The 19,058-nt window shown below is 31.3% G+C and overlaps 1 protein-coding gene across 1 annotated transcript in view; it reads left to right on the top strand.

Moving 5' to 3' along the window:
* Positions 1 to 461: 461 nt before the first annotated feature.
* Positions 462 to 19,058, top strand: part of LOC106457796 (putative phosphoenolpyruvate synthase) — a 65,763-nt gene continuing 47,166 nt past the window's right edge. Inside the window, exons 1-6 of the mRNA XM_022383836.1 lie at positions 462 to 558; positions 1,584 to 1,676; positions 2,522 to 2,581; positions 4,737 to 4,837; positions 5,800 to 5,863; positions 6,725 to 6,888. Of these exons, the coding sequence (XP_022239544.1) occupies positions 547 to 558; positions 1,584 to 1,676; positions 2,522 to 2,581; positions 4,737 to 4,837; positions 5,800 to 5,863; positions 6,725 to 6,888 (494 nt within the window). The 5' untranslated portion in view covers positions 462 to 546. The remainder of the gene's footprint in view (positions 559 to 1,583; positions 1,677 to 2,521; positions 2,582 to 4,736; positions 4,838 to 5,799; positions 5,864 to 6,724; positions 6,889 to 19,058) is intronic.

Here is a 19,058-nt window from a genome sequence, read left to right as displayed (position 1 = left end):
TGGCGAGATGATTCTCACGATACCCCAAAGGATCAACGAACTCCACGAAGCGAAAGGAAGATCTACTAGATATTAATTAAATTATAAATGCATCAGTGCATGTGAATATGACTGAAACATTTCATTTTTTTCTGAATAGGTGGTGTCTATTTACTTGTGACCAGGCTGTGTATATGTGAAATAAAATGCGTCCTGTGCTCTTAAATTAATTATATCATTCCGTTAAAGTTATAGTAATATATATTTAGTGTTTTAGCCACATGAAATATAAATTATCAATTCTTGTTTTATCAGTGAAATCATTTTTGCAACATCGAATACAAATGGTATACTAGCAGCAATCACTAAACTATTACTGTTTCTACATTCTAGTTTACAACTGTAGTTCATTTTTCTGACAAGTCTGGATAATTTTCTCCCATTTTCAGTTATAATAATCATTTTACTGGGAGATTGAATAATATTGTGTTTTCTCTTGTTCATCTAACATTTTAGAAACTTGCAACTGAGATCTGTAAATCTGGTTTTGACAAAACTTTCGAAGCTATGGATTGCGAGGTCGGTGAACCTTTTCTTTATTCTCTGAATTTGGCAATGACTGATATTTCAAATCGAAATAAAAATATTTAAAGATGAGGAATGTTATGTGTAGTTGTTCATAATCGTCAGTAGTGTTACATACTGCTAGTTGTGGCTTGTATTTAGAAGTAAACAAATTATTTTGTGGTTTTTAAAGAATCAGGTAAGAGAGGGTATTCCCTTTTTCCTCAAATTTTAACGAAAGGTATTCAAATCCAATTATAAATCCATGAATTTTATGTTCTTTTTTACATTCATTCGTATTTATCTTTAGTGTTAATAAAGGGATAAAAATAATATTTATTATAATGGGATTTCTGTAAGTAGTTTTTTGCTAAGAATGTCAGTTCTCTACGAATCTCCGATTTTTGGTGCTATTTATGACAACGAAATGGAGCTATCGTCCATGTTGTCTTTCTACCTTTTATGCACATTCTGTAAAAAATGTAATGAATTGTTTATTGTCTTTAAGAAACGAAAAATTATGAAGAAGTCTGAAATATATTAAAACACTTATCTATGTGATGAAAGTTTCACACAGATGGTGTAAAATATTTGTGAAATGGTCTCTGTCTTTGAGCTGCCTTTGCAAAGCGTATAATCAGTTATCCCTATTTTCCATTAATATTAATTTTTTCCCCTATTTATTTGTTCAGTTTTCATATTTTTATATAATGGACACAACATCTACAAACTTTTAGTATAGCCATATCCCTGATAGCTATAACTTTTACAAGAAATAAAACTATAATCACAAATTTATAAAAGTTACTCCATACTTAAGGATTAAATCTTATGAATTTGTGATTGTGTCTTTAATTCTTGTTTCGTTACTTTTTGTAGCAGGATACCTACTTCATTTTAAAATTTATACTTTTTTAACACTCTTGTTTGTTTACTTTTTATGTTGTACCCGTATAAAGTATATACAAAACCTTTATAATGGAGAAAATATTAGTCAATATATGAAATTCTTTAAGACGAATAAAACTTTGATCTAATAGACGGCACTGAAATGGCTGACAAAGGACGATGGAATTGTGGGTAACAAATTTCGAGAATTTCTCTCATCTCATGGGCATCGTTGCTTGAAAGAGGTAATTTTTATGATTTATTTTAGATATATTCGAATGTGTGAGTAAAAAGTATACACAAAATCAAAATTAAAAAAGCTAATAAAATACCTAATTACCCATTTCTCATTTTACATAAATAGAATGTGAATTTTCATCCTTACTCGATAGATTTTGGTGAACCCTTTTATAAATACCGGAACTTCGATTGTTGAGTTCTATACATATATTTAGTGTAAAATGTGGTTAATTCAGAATAAACCACTCACCAATGTTTGTCAGGAAACTTCTAATTAAACCATGATAATTTGGAGCTGGTAAGTTTCAGTAGTAATGCACGAGATGCGATCTCCTTCTATAGATAAGAGTTACATTTATATATATATATTATAATTTTTTATCATAACTGTTATTTTGAATTGCTGGCTTAGCATATATATCGATTTAGGAATATTATATGGATTTATGAATAGTCCAAATATCTTAAGCTGGCCGAACCTTGTAACATATTGTCGGGATTACATTCGAAAATAGTGCTTACAAGCGTGGTATCCCATTGAAGAAACAGTTCAATCTAATTTTCCCCCACCCACAACTGTTTCAGAAGTAAGTATGAGGGCTTATAACGCCAAAAATCGGACTTCGATACTCACACCACAGATAACGCGTGGTATTGTTTTGTGTTTAGCAATAAACAAAACAAAAAAAGGATTCCAATCAATATAAATAAGAATCTAAGAACAGTATATTCAGTTACTTTTGTTCATTACTAAGTTAATTCTATAATTCTGATCTATGTAGATAGCTTTCTTTGATCAGGAGTTAACAATAATTATACTTATGCATATATGCACTTTATATCCATATAGTTCGACACCATGACAAAGCCATGGAACGAGGATCCTCAGAGTTTAGTGACGACGTTGCAGGTAAAGCTGATAGTTACAGATAATATTTTTAACATCTCATTTTAATAACTAATTCTTTAGGAACTAATGTTTTGAAACAAGCCATATAAATGGTAGTATTTTAAAAATCCTTAGCATACTATCTATTACAATGAGATACAAAACACAAGACAGTTGTAGAGGTTTCATTGCTTACAATTTGGCCCGGCATGGCCAGGTGGTTAGGGAACTCGACTCGCAATCTGTGGGTCGCGGGTTCGAATCTCTGTCCCACCAAACATGCTCGCCCTTTCAGCCTTGGGGGCGTTATAATGTGACCGTCAATCCCACTATTTGTTGGTAAAAGAGTAGCCCAAGAGTTGGCGGTGGGTGGTGATGACTAGCTGCCTTCCCTCTAGTCTTACACTGCTAAATTAGGGACGGCTAGCTCAGATAGCCCTCGTGTAGCTTTGCGCGAAATTCAAAAAACAAAACAAACAAACTAATACGGAAAGTAAAATATAGTTTTCCATTCTATTTGCTAGATTTCACTTGAGGAGAACTTATAGGTTTATGGGATAGGGTTTGATTAGATCCTACTCTGATGTCTGTTACTGTTACAGAGTTTCGTTATACAAGACCGGAAAGTAAAATATAGTCTTCCATTCTATTTGCTAGATTTCACTTGAGGAGAACTTATAGGTTTATGGGATAGGGTTTGATTAGAGCCTACTCTGATGTCTGATGTCGATATCCTCTGTGGGTAATGCTTGAGTTGTAAAAATTAACAAGTGGAACGATCAGGTTTGATATCTAGTTTGCAGTCCCATGCTGCACAAATCTGCTTGACTAGTTTAACAACAGGAATGATTTTATAAAACAGTTAACAACGGGAACGGCGTTCCAGTTCGTTCTGCCTCAACTCAAGCACTGTCTTTGGAAGAACTCAGCTAGTCAAGTGTGTAGCTTTGTGCTTAAAAACAAACAAATATTCCAGTTTGCCCTAATGTCCAGTACTTTGATTGGGATTGATCAAGTTTTACTTTCATTTACTTTTATATCATTGTTTATATTCAAATTGAATAATATGCAATACTTAAAACTTGTTTCTTGTCGGATATATAGAGTAGAATACCTAAGATTACAGCATTTCACCACGTTAACTTGGCACTTCAGGTATACAACTACAAAAAGTGATCTCCTGATTTAGATAATACAAAACTAGCGGATGGATACATTGATATTTGATTGGTTGAGCTTAACAAGTCTGCAGAACATGAAAAAGATGTTGCAATTGTTCAAACAATTATCACTATTTTTCGATACATGAGGTATCTTGGTCATAAAAGTAATTGAAAATCAGACAAAGGAATATATAAAACTGGAAATTATGTCAAAAGTAAACTGTGGAAGACTCTTTCATCCAAAGGCTGCCAAACTTCAAACACCCTTGAAGATCAGTTTAAGCTGAACCCTTTCTCTGACGCCATATCCTGTCAAGGGATTTGGATCTTCTGTTATAAAATAAACAGTATATTTGTTTCTCGCAACAACCAATCGTTAGACAGAATGATACACACGAAAACTGTATGCAAATCAATTTGATGTTGTTCCAAAATAGTGGTTCAAAACATTGTTTTAGAATTTACTCGATATTGTGAGTTACCTACTGTTAGAATGTTAATATTCTTACTATCGCTATGAAAATGTACAAAATACTTTGAAATATCTTACACTGTGACATATGTGTTCGAACCCTAATTCTGATATATGCTAGGTATTTTCCATAGATTAATATAGTCTGATGGAACTATGTTATCAATTTACCTTAAAAATACAAAAGCTAAAACATATATATACTACAATTCAACCTTAGAAGTTTAAAACAATGGTTAGAAAAGATACAACTGTATAACAGAATATTCATTAATCTTAGGTTCAAGCTGTTCAATTAATAAGGCTTCCTTTATTTTGCGGTGGCATATATTTTTTCTCTATTGATAATTTCAATATCTTGAGGTTGAAGCAAATTACATTAGTCGTTAAACTTGGGAAGAGAGGGGGTATGTTCCTTAACACAGATAGAAACTTGTCTCGATATGCTAGTTATACAATTGATGCATTGAATGAATCAAAGGTAAGTTTGAACCTTTTACTCGAGGTTGTTGTATAATTCGTTTGTATTTTCCTCTGAAAGGCCATGGTAAAGACTGTTCATTTGATGGCCATTGCCAAAGAAGAATTACCAATAACAGAAGCTATTGAACAAATCAAGTACAAACCAACGACGTTTTCCAGGTAGAAAGATAATGGTAGCCTTTTTTTTTAATATGTAGAAGTCTTATTTAAATTAATAAAATAATACATTACACATAATTCGGTACGTATTGTACATGTACATACACGCACGTTCATATATTTATTCATATTTAATCTCTTGTTTACCTATGTTGTGATATTATAAATTTCTCAATAACGTATACATAGCTTATCAGTGGCATCATTCACATCTTCAACCAACTCTTAAGGACAGTCATTGTATAGAAAATTAGGTTCTGTAGAAAATAAATATTCTTTTTAATTTCCCTTCAGCATAAAAGATGGAAGTCAATGTCTTACTTAGGATTTTATAGAACGTTCCTTTAGGATGGATCATTTCCAATGTTTTTCAAACACATTTGCAATAGTAAAACTCGTTCAAAGTGTTAGTGGATTAAAAAGTTAAAATTAGCTTGAATAAGTTCCATTTTAGATTAAAGTTATTTTCTCAACATATACGATATGACACTTGATAATATTTTAATATTAAGATAAATGTATAAAGAATATTTAAAATTTAAAACCGAGAAATTATTAAAGTATATATATATAATATATGTATGTGTGTGGTAAAATAATTCAACAGAATGCTTATGCTGTTAAATATTGCCAATTATATTTTGTGAATGAAATAGTAAAGAAATAAATACATAAACAAACATATTATCAAGTTTTTTCACTATATTCTGATTAAAAAAATTAAAAATAGAATAATGTTTTAGATGTGGTATTTCAAGTTGTTGATTCAATTAATATGTCGTTTTTTTGTGCTGAAACTTTGCTTTACATGTATCTTCCACTTTTAGTAATGCTTGATTGTACCGAATTTGAGAACCATATTAAACAATTACAATTTTCATACTGATACAACGAACTTTCGAAAACTGTTGTAGTAATTTTGAAGAATTTTAATATAATTAGGGACATAAATTTTGTTCCAGGTTTATTCTACATTTCCTTGTGTCACAGGCACGACGGGGAGTTTGCCTCAGAGAGATGAGTAAGGTGAGTCAGCTTGATTGTACCTCAAAAAATACGATATAAAAATGTATTTTGTTGGTATGAGAGCCACAAAGTGCACATATCAGACATGACAAAATACTTGCAGTGTGTGTACTACAAAAAAAAAAGTTTGACTTGCTTTATACTGGTGTACTAAATCAAGTTTTATTTTTTAAAACTACGTAAAAGTTTCCCACATGTATGATTCTTTAATTTGTATATTTAACACGGCTACAACTTTTTAATGGTCACGAATGGATAATTTATGCCTATTAATACAATAGTGGACAGGTTTATTGGACAGATATTGACCCTTCCCGTATTCAACATAAATTCACAAGAAATATTTAGGTGAACCTGTAAATAAATGTTGTAAACTATTTATACATTTGTCTTTCTGCATAATTATTTTATAAATGTGTCTAATAAAACATGTGAAATGTTTCCACTTAATGTTTTATCTGACCAATTATGTATAATTAATTTCATAACGTGCTGTACATAAACGTCTTGTATTTATTTGAAGTATTATGTAGTCTCTCCTAGTACAGTATATAAACGTCTTGTATTTATTTGAAGTATTATGTACAGTCTCTCCTAGTACAGTATATAAACGTCTTGTATTTATTTGAAGCATTATGTACATTCTCTCCTAGTACATTATATAAACGTATTGTATTTATTTGAAGTATTATGTAGTCTCTCCTAGTACAGTATATAAACGTCTTGTATTTATTTGAAGTATTATGTACAGTCTCTCCTAGTACAGTATATAAACGTCTTGTATTTATTTGAAGTATTATGTACAGTCTCTTCTAGTACATTATATAAACGTCTTGTATTTATTTGAAGTATTATGTACAGTCTCTCCTAGTGAAATACGTAGACAATTTTAGAAAAAGTTATCGTTTGTTGGAGAAATTGATGGTGAAAGAAGGAAGACTTCCAGATTCTGAATTACTCCACTTCTTCACTAACGAAGAGATTCGAGAGCTTCTGATGACACGATCTGCACATTTGATCTCAGTGTAAGTGTTTTCAAGGCAATGTACTGAAGTCTAAGTTTTCTTTCCCACATGGTTTTAAACACAATGCTCAACATTTGGAGTTACGAAGCTTTATATAAGTATTGCAATTAATGGTGTAAAATTATATGTATCTACAGCTAACCCTGAATTTTAAAGAGCTTTATTTTTTATTTTATTTTATTTTATTAGAGCCGTTCGAAGACGTAGAATGCATAAGAAATTGAGTGCTGTGGTGTTTCCGGAAATTATGATTGGTGAACCGAGACCAGTAAGCATTTGAAACGTTTTGAATGTATGAATTTATGTATAAATATATTGAATAACTTTGAAAATCTATATCGCAGTTATTTCTTACAAATGAAATATCTGCTCTTTTTCAAAAGTCCAATATAAAATGAAAATGATATAAAACACACATTATTTTGATAAAGATGTAAAATTTGAATATCAGAACGGTATTCAGCACCATGTTTATTGAATATCGTGTTGAATAAATTTTCATTTTCAATGAAGTTCTTAGATGACTTTCAATAAAGTCTAAACTGCTAAAGATTTTTCATGTATATTCTTAAGATAGTCTAAATGTAACACTTACATTAAATATTTTTAAAAATCTGATTCGTAGGTTTGGTTTTCATTAGATAAAGCTGTTAACAGTTTAATATAGGTTGTGTTCTACTTCAGAAGTCGAGTATAACACTAAGATCTTTATGAAAAATAAACAAAAATAAGTCTTTGAAAAGATAAACTAAATGATTTCTTTTTAAAAAGAGCATAATATTATGACTAACATATTAATATACGCATAAGAAATGTACTTTTTAAAGAACGTAATGGGGCGAAGAAACAGCAAAATTAAAAAAAAATTTTTTTACAAATACAATTAATTATAACGCTCTTAAGAAATCTTCATTTTCACAGATCTCAACTGAAGAAATTGAGGACACTTACTCCTCTCTTCAAGAATTACAAGGTCTGGTTTATTATTTTACCTACTAGAGATAAAAAAATACATTTACATTCACAGTAGTTGCTAATTTATTTATAGTAATGTTGAATAATTGTAGTAATTTAAACCGCTTATTATATGAATTTTAAAATTTTTAGATAGTAATATAAAATTCGCGTGTTAGTATTAATCATCTTTACGAAATCAACTATATATGTGTGTGTTAAGTTATTTAAGTTATCTAGAAATTATTTAAGGTTTATGACCAGAATTTTTTCTATCACGAATGTCTTCGTATTATTCTCTTTCTAGAAATTATTCAAATATGAAATCATTCAAACTATAGAACCAACTTCTTAAAAATAAAATTTTAATTTCAATTAAATTTTTTTAAGTTTTTAGAGTTTGATTAATCGTCAAGTTTCAATCTGCATATTTCTTAGGTAGAGAAGGTGAAAAACAAGATTGATGCATATTTTCATGTTTACCACAGGTGTCACAGTATGTCAGGGCGTTGTGAAGGGAGTGACTCACGTTGCTAAAAATCTCAATGAAGCCTCTAGTTTACAGGTGAGTCTGTTATTTATTGTGTCTGTTTAACTTGAACGGCACATTATTTCGACATGTGAGCTAGACGGTCAGGTGAGAGACCTCAAGGTACAGGAATTAACAGCCCTAATTTGAAACTGCTGACTACATGTGATGGGCTACTTTTATTAAAGTACCGAGATTGATTGTCACAGTTGAATGTACCCACAACTGAAAGTATTCGTCAACATATCTCGGTTCAAACCATAGGTTTTCTGATCCGTGTTCTGGGACGCTAGCTATTAGGTCTAGCTGTGAATATATCACTGAATAAAATAATTTTAACAGCATAAAACAGGGGAAGACTTAATTGATCTAGTTTCGCTGTGTGTTTGTATGTAAGATCCTCCCTCATATTTAAGTTGTAAAACATTAATTAATATTTGTTAAAGAATGTTGTTATATAGTGTATAGATATTTTTCTATTTTATTTTATAGTAGTTTGGTAGAAACACTTCTGTTGCTTTATAATAACTGCACACTGGAAATGAGATGTTCAAGTTATCGGTATGTTTGTTTGTCTTCATCTGTATACATGAGGAAGTTGGGATTGCGAATAAAGGAACGAAAATTGTTACTAATAGTGATACGAATGTTATGAACTGTGTATTAAAGATTGTTTTAGAACTTGCACAAATTATATAATAGAATTAGATGTACAATGCTCATAATAAGTCATGACTATATTTTATTTGGCTATAAATCAATCTTTATTTTACTTTATTTAATCAACAGCAAACTTTGCTCTTCACGCTTAATTACAATAATTTTTTCACTCGGTGACTAATATCAAAGCTCATCATTGAACGCAAACATTAGATATATTATAGCACATAAACAGAATACATAATAGTTTCCCATTTTGTGTCACACTATAATAATTTATTTTAATTTACGAAAGTAAAATTTTCCTTTTCCTTTTCATTTGAAGAATAAATATACGCAAACATTAGATATAATATTGCACATAAACAGAATACATAATAGTTTCCCATTTTGTGTCACACTATAATAATTTATCTTAATTTACGAAAGTAAAATTTTACTTTTCCTTTTCATTTGAAGAATAAATATACGCAAACATTAGATATATTATAGCACATAAACAGAATACATAATAGTTTCCCATTTTGTGTCACACTATAATAATTTATTTTAATTTACGAAAGTAAAATTTTACTTTTCCTTTTCATTTGAAGAATAAATATATGAAAACATTAGATATAATATAGCACATAAACAGAATACATAATAGTTTCCCATTTTGTGTCACACTATAATCATTTATTTTAATTTACGAAAGTAAAATTTTAGTTTTCCTTTTCATTTGAAGAATGAATATACGCAAACATTAGATATAATATAGCACATAAACAGAATACATAATATTTTCCAATTTTGTGTTACTCTATAATAGTTTATTTTCATTTGCCGAACTAAAACTTTACTGGACCTTTCCATTTGAAATATAAATGTATTAACTGCTAAATTCTAATGATTTCGACAAAGGTTTCTGATTACATTCTTAAACTCCTTAAACGGCAAACTTTCATGTAAAAGAGATTAAAATAAAATGAAGAAAAATGTTCTACTTGATCACCAGTTTCACAAGAACAAGCTTTAGTAATATTCCATTGTTTCATTAAACATTATTCGTGTCAGTGTAAATTACTAGTTGTCACATTAAGTTGATTGAAGTGTAATTCATTTTGTTCTTAAAATTTATAACAATATAAATAAAACATAACTTACTCTAATTTAACTGTCATTTTACCATGTTAGCCAATTGTACAATATCTTGTAACTTCTTGGTTCAGACTTGTTTTATAACAAATATTTCATTTACAGCAAAGAGATATTCTCATTGCCCACTCTACAGTCATAGGATGGTCTCCATACTTTCCACTTCTGAGTGGTATTGTCACAGAACTAGGGGTCTAATTTCTCACGATGAGTCGCATTTAGAAACTATTAAAATACTTATATCTGTACTTGCAAGAATCTCCGCAAAAACATTCCAGTTGAAGAACAGAAAATAGCATTAATGAAGAATAATCATATCCTTTAAATACGAATAAAATTATAAAATGAAGAGGATATATTTATTTCTTATTATTCATTTTATTTTCAGTTGCTATTATTTCTTCGTTATACAAAATAATCCTATTAAAAGATTTAAATTTACTTAGAAGTGTCAATATTGAACTTAATATACAAGCATACAAAGAAGAAAGATATATTTAAACTAAATAATCAGATTCTAAATTGACGTAGGCATTAATTACAAACAAGACTTCACTGTTACATGATATTGACTACATTTCAATCTTTCGAAAAATTATGATTTTGAAACACCTGATGCACTTTGCTTTTGAAAGAGGTTACATCAGATCCTAATTAGTCACTTGCATTACATAGTTCCTAACGTTAAGGAGCAATGTATGAGGTTTGATTATCAAGTCTATGTAGTTAAGCCATGTTTAATCACTCTCAAAATCTTCCAAGATTAAACCGGTATATGAATAAATTGTTGTATTAAATTCAACAGAATAAAATAATGGAAGCCTGAACGATCTATCCGATTTTAACTATAAGTTCAGAGTTTAAAAAAAAGTATGAATTTATATTTTTACATTAAAAAGATATATATATTAATTTAATTTTTCAGGTGCTGTGGTCGCAAGAGAGTATGATTTGCCTTCTCTAGTGGCAGTTCAAGGCGCAACGACTACGTTCAAGACGGGTAAGGAAAAAAACAAAAAACATAAAATAATTAACGCATAAACGTAGTTGAAACAGCTTAGACGTAACTACGTATCTATGTCACTAATACACTAATTTTAGTGAATATTCATAGGAATCGGTGATAAAACAGAAACTTTCAATTACTCATGAACCAATAACACTATAAATATGTTTATTAAAAAGTAACAAACAGATGTTTTGCATTTTCTAATATTATTTCTTCCAAGCAAACCTTATTACATAAATTATATATACCTTATACTTCAATATGTTAAATTACACACCTATATATCCATTACATGCCCACACTGTATACACAATCTACATCAAAATCACAATTTTGAAACTCATTTGTTGATGATTGTCATCAGTTTAGAATTGTCTAAGGAAGAAGTAAAAAATAGTTTATTTTCTCCAACACTTCAATCTGGCCCGTCATGGCCAGATAGTTATGGCCCTCGACTCGCAATCTGCGGGTCGCGGGTTCAAATCCCCGTCCCACCAATCATGCTAGCCCTTTCAGCCGTGGAGGCGTTATAATGTGACGGTCAATCCCACTATTCGTTGGTAAAAGAGTAGCCCAAGAGTTGGCGGTGGGTGGTGATGACTAGCTGCCTTCCCTCTAGTCTTACACTGCTAAATTAGGGACGGCTAGCCCAGATAGCCCTCGTGTAGCTTTGCGCGAAATTCAAACCAAACAAACAAATACTTTCTATGTCATTAACTTCAGTAGTTTTGAAACCGCGGATACTGGTGTGTTGACGCACACACAAATCACACTATTATAATAGTTACAGGGTCAGTCAACAATTTACCAGTGATTTATTTTGTTTGAAGGTTAATAGTTCTATAGCACTTCACAATCTTTTTTACGTTTTAGCTCGAATTTTATAAACTGTTAGATAGCTTTACTTTGATTTGAAATATTGAAGAGTAACCATCTTCCCACAATTAATGTAAACATTAAAAAGTGGCTAAAACTGTGATGTCGTATAAACAAGAATGGTGAGTGTATCATGTGCGATGCGTTAAAGCAATAATGGTGTCTGTACTACGTGTGATATTGGTGAGTGCGCCATGTTAAGCGTAAACAATAAAAAGTGTGATGTCATATAAACAAAAATTATGACTGTACCACGTAGATGTTTTAGAAGCAATAACGGCGATTATATTACGTGTAATACTGTAAGGACAAAAATGGTGAAATGGTCTAGAAACAATAACGGAATATACCATGTGAGATATTGTAAAAATAAAAATAGCCACTGTACCACAGGAATAATGGTAACTGCTATTTCATTATACTACTAAGTAGCTATCATTGCGTAAAACATTTGTACTATGATTTTAAAACCTGATAAATAACATGAAGATATACCCGACTGAAAGTTTCAGCTTTGTATCTCTAAATATGTTTATGAACTAATTGTGTTCTTCTTTAATGCCAGTTTATGTTTTCTGTTTAATACAGGTGACGTGGTAATTCTGGATGCCACACGGGGTGAACTGAAAAAGATCCAAGAGAACAAAGATGTTGAAAATTAGTGTCAACTAGTTACGTCCCACATAACGGATGTGCAATGACGCTTTTGTAACGTTGTTAGATCATGAAATTTCGTTGGGGAGTTTAACTTAGTACAAAGTCTAAACAAGTTTTATCTGAGAAATGAAATACTAAGTTGATTTAAATTAGGAAAAAAAGATTAAAACAAATGCATCACTAACTTAGAAAATATACATCAATTTATTTATATTTTTACCATATTTTTATTCAATATTTTACTATGCAAGTATGATTTTAGAAATTATTAAAAATTTTAGAAATTAAAAAGTTTCTTGTTTTTTGTTAATCTTTGCTAATAGTGTTTTTAAGTCAGATTTTTTTCGTTGAACGTTTTGTATGTGTTAGTACTCGAAACAAGATGAATCTAAACAAAATTGCTACACAACTCCATGAAACATTTCAATACTTTAAATTACTTTAACAGTTTGCCCATGAAGAAGAAAAGTCCACCTTTTGAAAGCGAAATCGCTTGGGTTATAGGGTTTTGCTCGTTTTATATTAAGACTTCTTCAACCTATGTGTTTTTCTAACGTCATTAAATAATTTGTGGTGTGGGTTGGCTCTATAGTATAGCCATGGATTTCGGAGCTGGCGAACCTAGTTCGAACCCTTGTGATACCACTAAGTATTCTCTGCACTCTAAGCTGTGGGTGAGTTATAAGAGTGACAGACAACCCCTTAGTGTGGATGATGGATCGTAGAGTATGGTTGACTGGTTGTCTTCTATCTGGTCAATAGTTCAAAATTAGGGACAGCTACAGATAGCCTTATTACTTTTACCATAGATACAAAATATAACAAAATACATTTGCACACTTCTCTACAGGTTTTTCAAATCCAAATGAGATAATGAAAATAAATGTGGTAAAATTACTTAATCAAGGCATGTTTCAATTAATTTATGGAAGGGGTAGGAATGTTACACAGCCTACTGTTTTGGAAGGGTATGAATATAGTTAAAACCGCATATGCGACTAAAATAACAAAATTAAATAATAGGTTGAACATAATTTTATGAATGTTATACAGCCTACAATTTTGGAAGGGTATGAATATTGCACAGCCCACAGTTTTGGAAGGGTATGAATATTGCACAGCCTACAGTTTTGGAAGGGTATGAATCTTGCACAGCCTACAGTTTTGGAAGGGTATGAATATTGCACAGCCTACAGTTTTGGAAGGGTATGAATATTGCACAGCCTATAGTTTCGGAAGGGTATGAATATCGCACAGCCTACAGTTTTGGAAGGGTATAAATATCGCACAGCCTACAGTTTTGGAAGGGTATGAATATCGCACAGCCTACAGTTTTGGAAGGGTATGAATATCGCACAGCCTACAGTTTTGGAAGGGTATGAATATTGCACAGCCTACAGTTTTGGAAGGGTATGAATATTGCACAGCCTACAGTTTTGGAAGGGTATGAATATTGCACAGTCTACAGTTTTGGAAGGGTATGAATATTGCACATCCTATAGTTTCGGAAGGGTATGAATATCGCACAGCCTACAATTTTGGAAGGGTATGAATATAGTACAGTCTACTGTTTGAGAAGGTTATGAATATTGCATAGGCTACAGCTTGGGAAGGTTATAAATGTAACACAGCTTGTTACGTATTTTAGCCAGTTGCCTTGGCTGGTTGTTTAATCACTTTCGAAAGGAATGAATGTTTTTCCAACGCATTGTGGGCGACAAAACTATTATTACCACATAATTTCATTCAATCTGATACTCAATCCGACTCTGTAATAGATAACGTATGCTTTTTATATTAAATTTATCTCCAATAAAACGTTAACTTGAAGTGTTGTAGGCAATTTTACATCAATTTCCGCAAGACATTCTAATTCGGAGGAGTTAACGAAAAAGATACAGGCGTATTCAAAGGGTAAAATATAAATAAATGGATTTTTAATTTTGAGTAGACAAGAATGAAGCTTTAAAAGTTGTTAAACAATAATTGACGAAGGATGTTTTCTAAATAGACGACGATCGAATACAAATCTTGCCAGCCACCTTGCTGTAAATATAGGTGTTAATGTTATTTTCAGAACAGTATGCATATTAGCACGAAGTTGTCTCAAGGGAAGCATTGTTAGCTACTCTAAAACCGCTGTTGTGAAGATTTAACGAAAGAAAGATGTCAAAACGGACCTCGGACCAAAAACAATAGAATGATCAAATCTGGAGATGTTCTTTTTACAAATCAATCCAAGTTTAATTATTCACCAACAATTTATGACTGTTTGACGGCGAAAAGGAGAATAGAATCATAGTTAATGTACATCTACAGTGAAATATGGTGAGAGATGAGCACAATTTAGGACTGAATCTCAGGTAATGGTGTCGATGATCGAAACAAAATTAATGACTTCTTGACTGCTGACAAGTTCAGGCGGATTCAGGAGGATCATTACTCATCGAGCTGCGATTCGTAATCATGTAGTAAATGCTGTTATAAGGATATCTTAACGGTGAAGAGGCAAGTGGAACGTTGTTGAGATTGTATGGGTTTGTGTAACAACTGAGAAGGTTAAAAGGCAGCCAGACAAGCTGGCTTAATTGACGGGAATGTTACAAGACATTTTGAACAATATTCCACAATCGTACATTGTTATAATATATGTTAACATCAAAACAGAGCGTAATGCACTGTGTAAAACAAGGGCTCATAAACAAAAATAATAGTGCGTTTTAAAACTCATCTTCCGTTGTATTGTGTTATTTTCAGGATCATTTTTGTACCATTATCCTGATAATGCTCTCAGTAGCTATCCACAATGTACTGAAAATTCTCAGATTTCAAGAATATCCAAAAACATTTTGTTTATTCATGGTATATAAATGATGAGGTTTTTCATGTATGTTATGTAAATATCAGTAAAGAACGTGGATTTTGCCAAGGACTTTATATATATATATATATAACAGTTTCTACCAGTTTATTGTTCAAAATCATCTGGTTTTAAGAAAAAATCTCGTAACTATAAAAAAAAATGGCTACAGTAATTGGCACCGAAAATATTTCACCAGTGAAAAACCACATTAGTTCTATATATATATATTAATATAAAGCAAATTCTTTACGATTCGTATGACAGTAAGTCATAACTACAGTAGAGCAAGGACTGGAACACATTAATTTAAATTATGCTCTTGCAATTTCCTCTAAGGCCATAGATTATTATTGAACTGATAATAAGCAATCAATTTAACTAGTTTGTAACACAGAGGACTTGTTATTTTATATTTGTTTGTTTTCATTAAGAGATCAATGAATTTATCACACAGAATTTAATGTTTTAGGGTGCTTTACTTTGGCTTTGTTTCAATTAATAATTTTATTGTAGGATTTATCAAAAGTTTAATCTTGATTAAATTAAAACGTTAGATATGCTTAATTTCGGGATTCAATTTGTAAAACGCTGTTTTATGTTTTAGACCGTAGCACACTTCACCAATATTCAACACTCAACCATTTTTTTTATAGTTTGAAGTGCGTGTTGGTCATTCTACAAAAACGACTAGCCACTAACATACACTTGTTTCATTATATTTATTGTTCAGAGCCTCAGTTTACAGCGTTATTAATGACACCAAGAATACGATAGACGTTCTGGTTTCTTAATCTGTGTAGCATTATTCAAGTTTTCTGAAAAAAAAGGATATATTTTTGATTAATTTTAGTAGCTATATATATATGAGTGTTTGAATATTTTCCATCGAAATGTGTTGTTACATATACTTCCCAAAAGCCATCCAATTTTTGGCATCACACTACCTAACGCAACACCTAGTATTGTTAAAATGCAGTTCTAATACATGTCATTCCACTTCAACTATATATAGGCTATGTTTGTCGCGTGACTTGCTGATTTGTATAATCAAATCCGTGTTCGGTCAGGCAAGAGATGGCGTTGGGCGCTGTTGACTAGCTGCCTTCCCTCTATCAGTTGAAAATTACGAATGGCTGTGGCTGATAGCTTTTGTGGAGCGTTGCGTGAAAAGATAAACAAAAAGAATTTCTAATTTGTTTGCATTATCTATCTTAATCTTTCTTAAACTTCAATGCTGTACGAAGTCTTCTAGCCAACACTATATCTTCAATATTATATAATTAGAACGTACAAATTAGATTGTTTAATTCTTTAAACAAGTGTACTTGAAATGAGACAATAGTACATTGTGTTGTATTGTTTTCTACTCTATGAAATATAGTATTGTACATTATTCGTGAGTGAAGTGTGCATAAGTTGATAAACCGATACTTGGATTTAGATGTCTTTGTCAATAGGCTTCAAGAAATCTATTTTTGTAATATATATATCTCGTGCACAATTTACAGCACCTGCGTTCTTTACATAAAGATTTTTAACAAATGTGATTGTGATTATGACAAAATTAATAATGATAAAACGAGGAGCAGCTATTCCTTAGAATAAAGATGTTAAATTTAAAAGTGAAGTTTTATTTATCATTAATACTTAAGAATGAGTTTGGTTTTCTTCAAAAAGTACATACGAGTTTATACTTTTTTATAATACTAGTATGATAGAGAAGAAACAGTGTATCGCTTTTCATATATCTTTGTCTTTAAGGGTAAAACTGCACAATAAGCCTTCTGTGCTGAACTCATAACTGGTATAGAGCTCCAAGGTTTAACGTTACAATGTTTGAAACTTGACGTTGAACCACTGAAGCGGGGTAATTAATATGTTAGATTGTATGTTCCATAAAACGATTTATGGTTTAGTTAAGGTAACTACAGGGTTGACTACGTTATATTAAGGAGATTTTTATCATGCAACTCAGCAAGTCACGAGATAAAAACCAATATAAAGAATGTGGCACTGCTCTTACAATTTAGGAATAAACAATCATAAAACATAAAAATTTAATTTAAGAAAACACATTATACAACTTATCCACAGGCATAATCTAATTGTATTCTAGAAACTTAAAACAGATTAGTTTATTTTTGTAATTAAGCACAAAGCTACACAATGGACTATCTGTGCTCTGCCCACCACGGATACTGAGACCCGGTTTCTAGCGTTGTAAGTCCGCAGACGTACCACTGTACCACTGGGGGGTCATTCTTGAGGAAGACGTACACTTACCAATATGATATAAAGATACCCTCTACTATTAAGTAGTCTCTCTAACTCAGAACCTTACGCAAATCAGTCATGCTTATAATCGCTAACTTGGCATCTCCGTATTGTTTCCACTCTCTGGAGGGGCGCACAATGAATGAAAAATTATTCAAATTTAATTTATTCCTTTCCCCAAAATTGGTAACATGGAATTTTCTGATGTTGTATATTGCTTTGTATATACTAATTAAATTATTTAGGCATCACCTGTTTGTAGAAGATAAAATCACCACTAAAGAGCTGATGAATACACAAATACGTTAAACATAATTCGAGGAATACAAAAATAATAGTTATGTACATTCTAGAAAACTGCGAAAGGTTAATCCCATAATTGATATCATTCAATGTTCACGATTTGATGTGGGCACAGCAGTAATACCAATTGTAAAACAAGTGTATTGATAGTATAGTTACAGCGCAAAAAGAAAACGATTTTAACTGGAGGAAGGGGGGCATCCACATCCCCACATGCCAAGGAAAGAGTGCTGTACTGGTGCGGCCGTTGTTCTCATTAAACTCTTATTGTTATTAGTATTTTTTTGACTCGTGTTTCTGAGTTTGGTGGGTACATATGAATACAACCACCATCCTCCCATTCTCAGTTCCCACCTCTCTTGTCTAATTAGGAATATTTAAAACTATGCAATATATTGACATATGCAAATATCCAAGTATACTCCTCTAAATTATAACAAAATATGATCAAAAACTATTTGAAAAATGTAAGTTGGCATGTTGAAACTATGGCAAACTTATATTTCTTTAGGGCAAATTGTCTTTAAAATATGAATATTTTGAACACTTGGTTGAAAGATTCGGGTATTTCAACACCCTGATAAATAAAAATAGTTATTGATATCACAGTGAAATGATAAAATCATATGAAAACGAGAGAGTCGTAAGTCCATGGTCAAATGTCATGTGATTCGTCTTTGGCACTTGTTTCGTTGTGAGTTTACTTACTAAGCTGAAAACAAATATCCATTAACTCCAGCGGAGACGCATTGAAAGGAGCAAGAAAATACAATGCGTTCATTACTGAGACTGTTTATTAACGTTTTAGGCTTTCCATTAGTACTGTTGTACAAAATAAATGACGAATGGTTCAGAAAACATGGACGCATTGTAAACAAACAGGAAGCTAAAAGTAAGTCAGAAAATAT

Source organism: Limulus polyphemus, unplaced genomic scaffold, assembly GCF_000517525.1.
Source record: "Limulus polyphemus unplaced genomic scaffold, Limulus_polyphemus-2.1.2 Scaffold374, whole genome shotgun sequence".
In the NCBI taxonomy this organism is placed as follows: Eukaryota; Metazoa; Arthropoda; class Merostomata; order Xiphosura; family Limulidae; genus Limulus; species Limulus polyphemus.
This window is presented reverse-complemented; position numbering and strand designations above follow the sequence as displayed.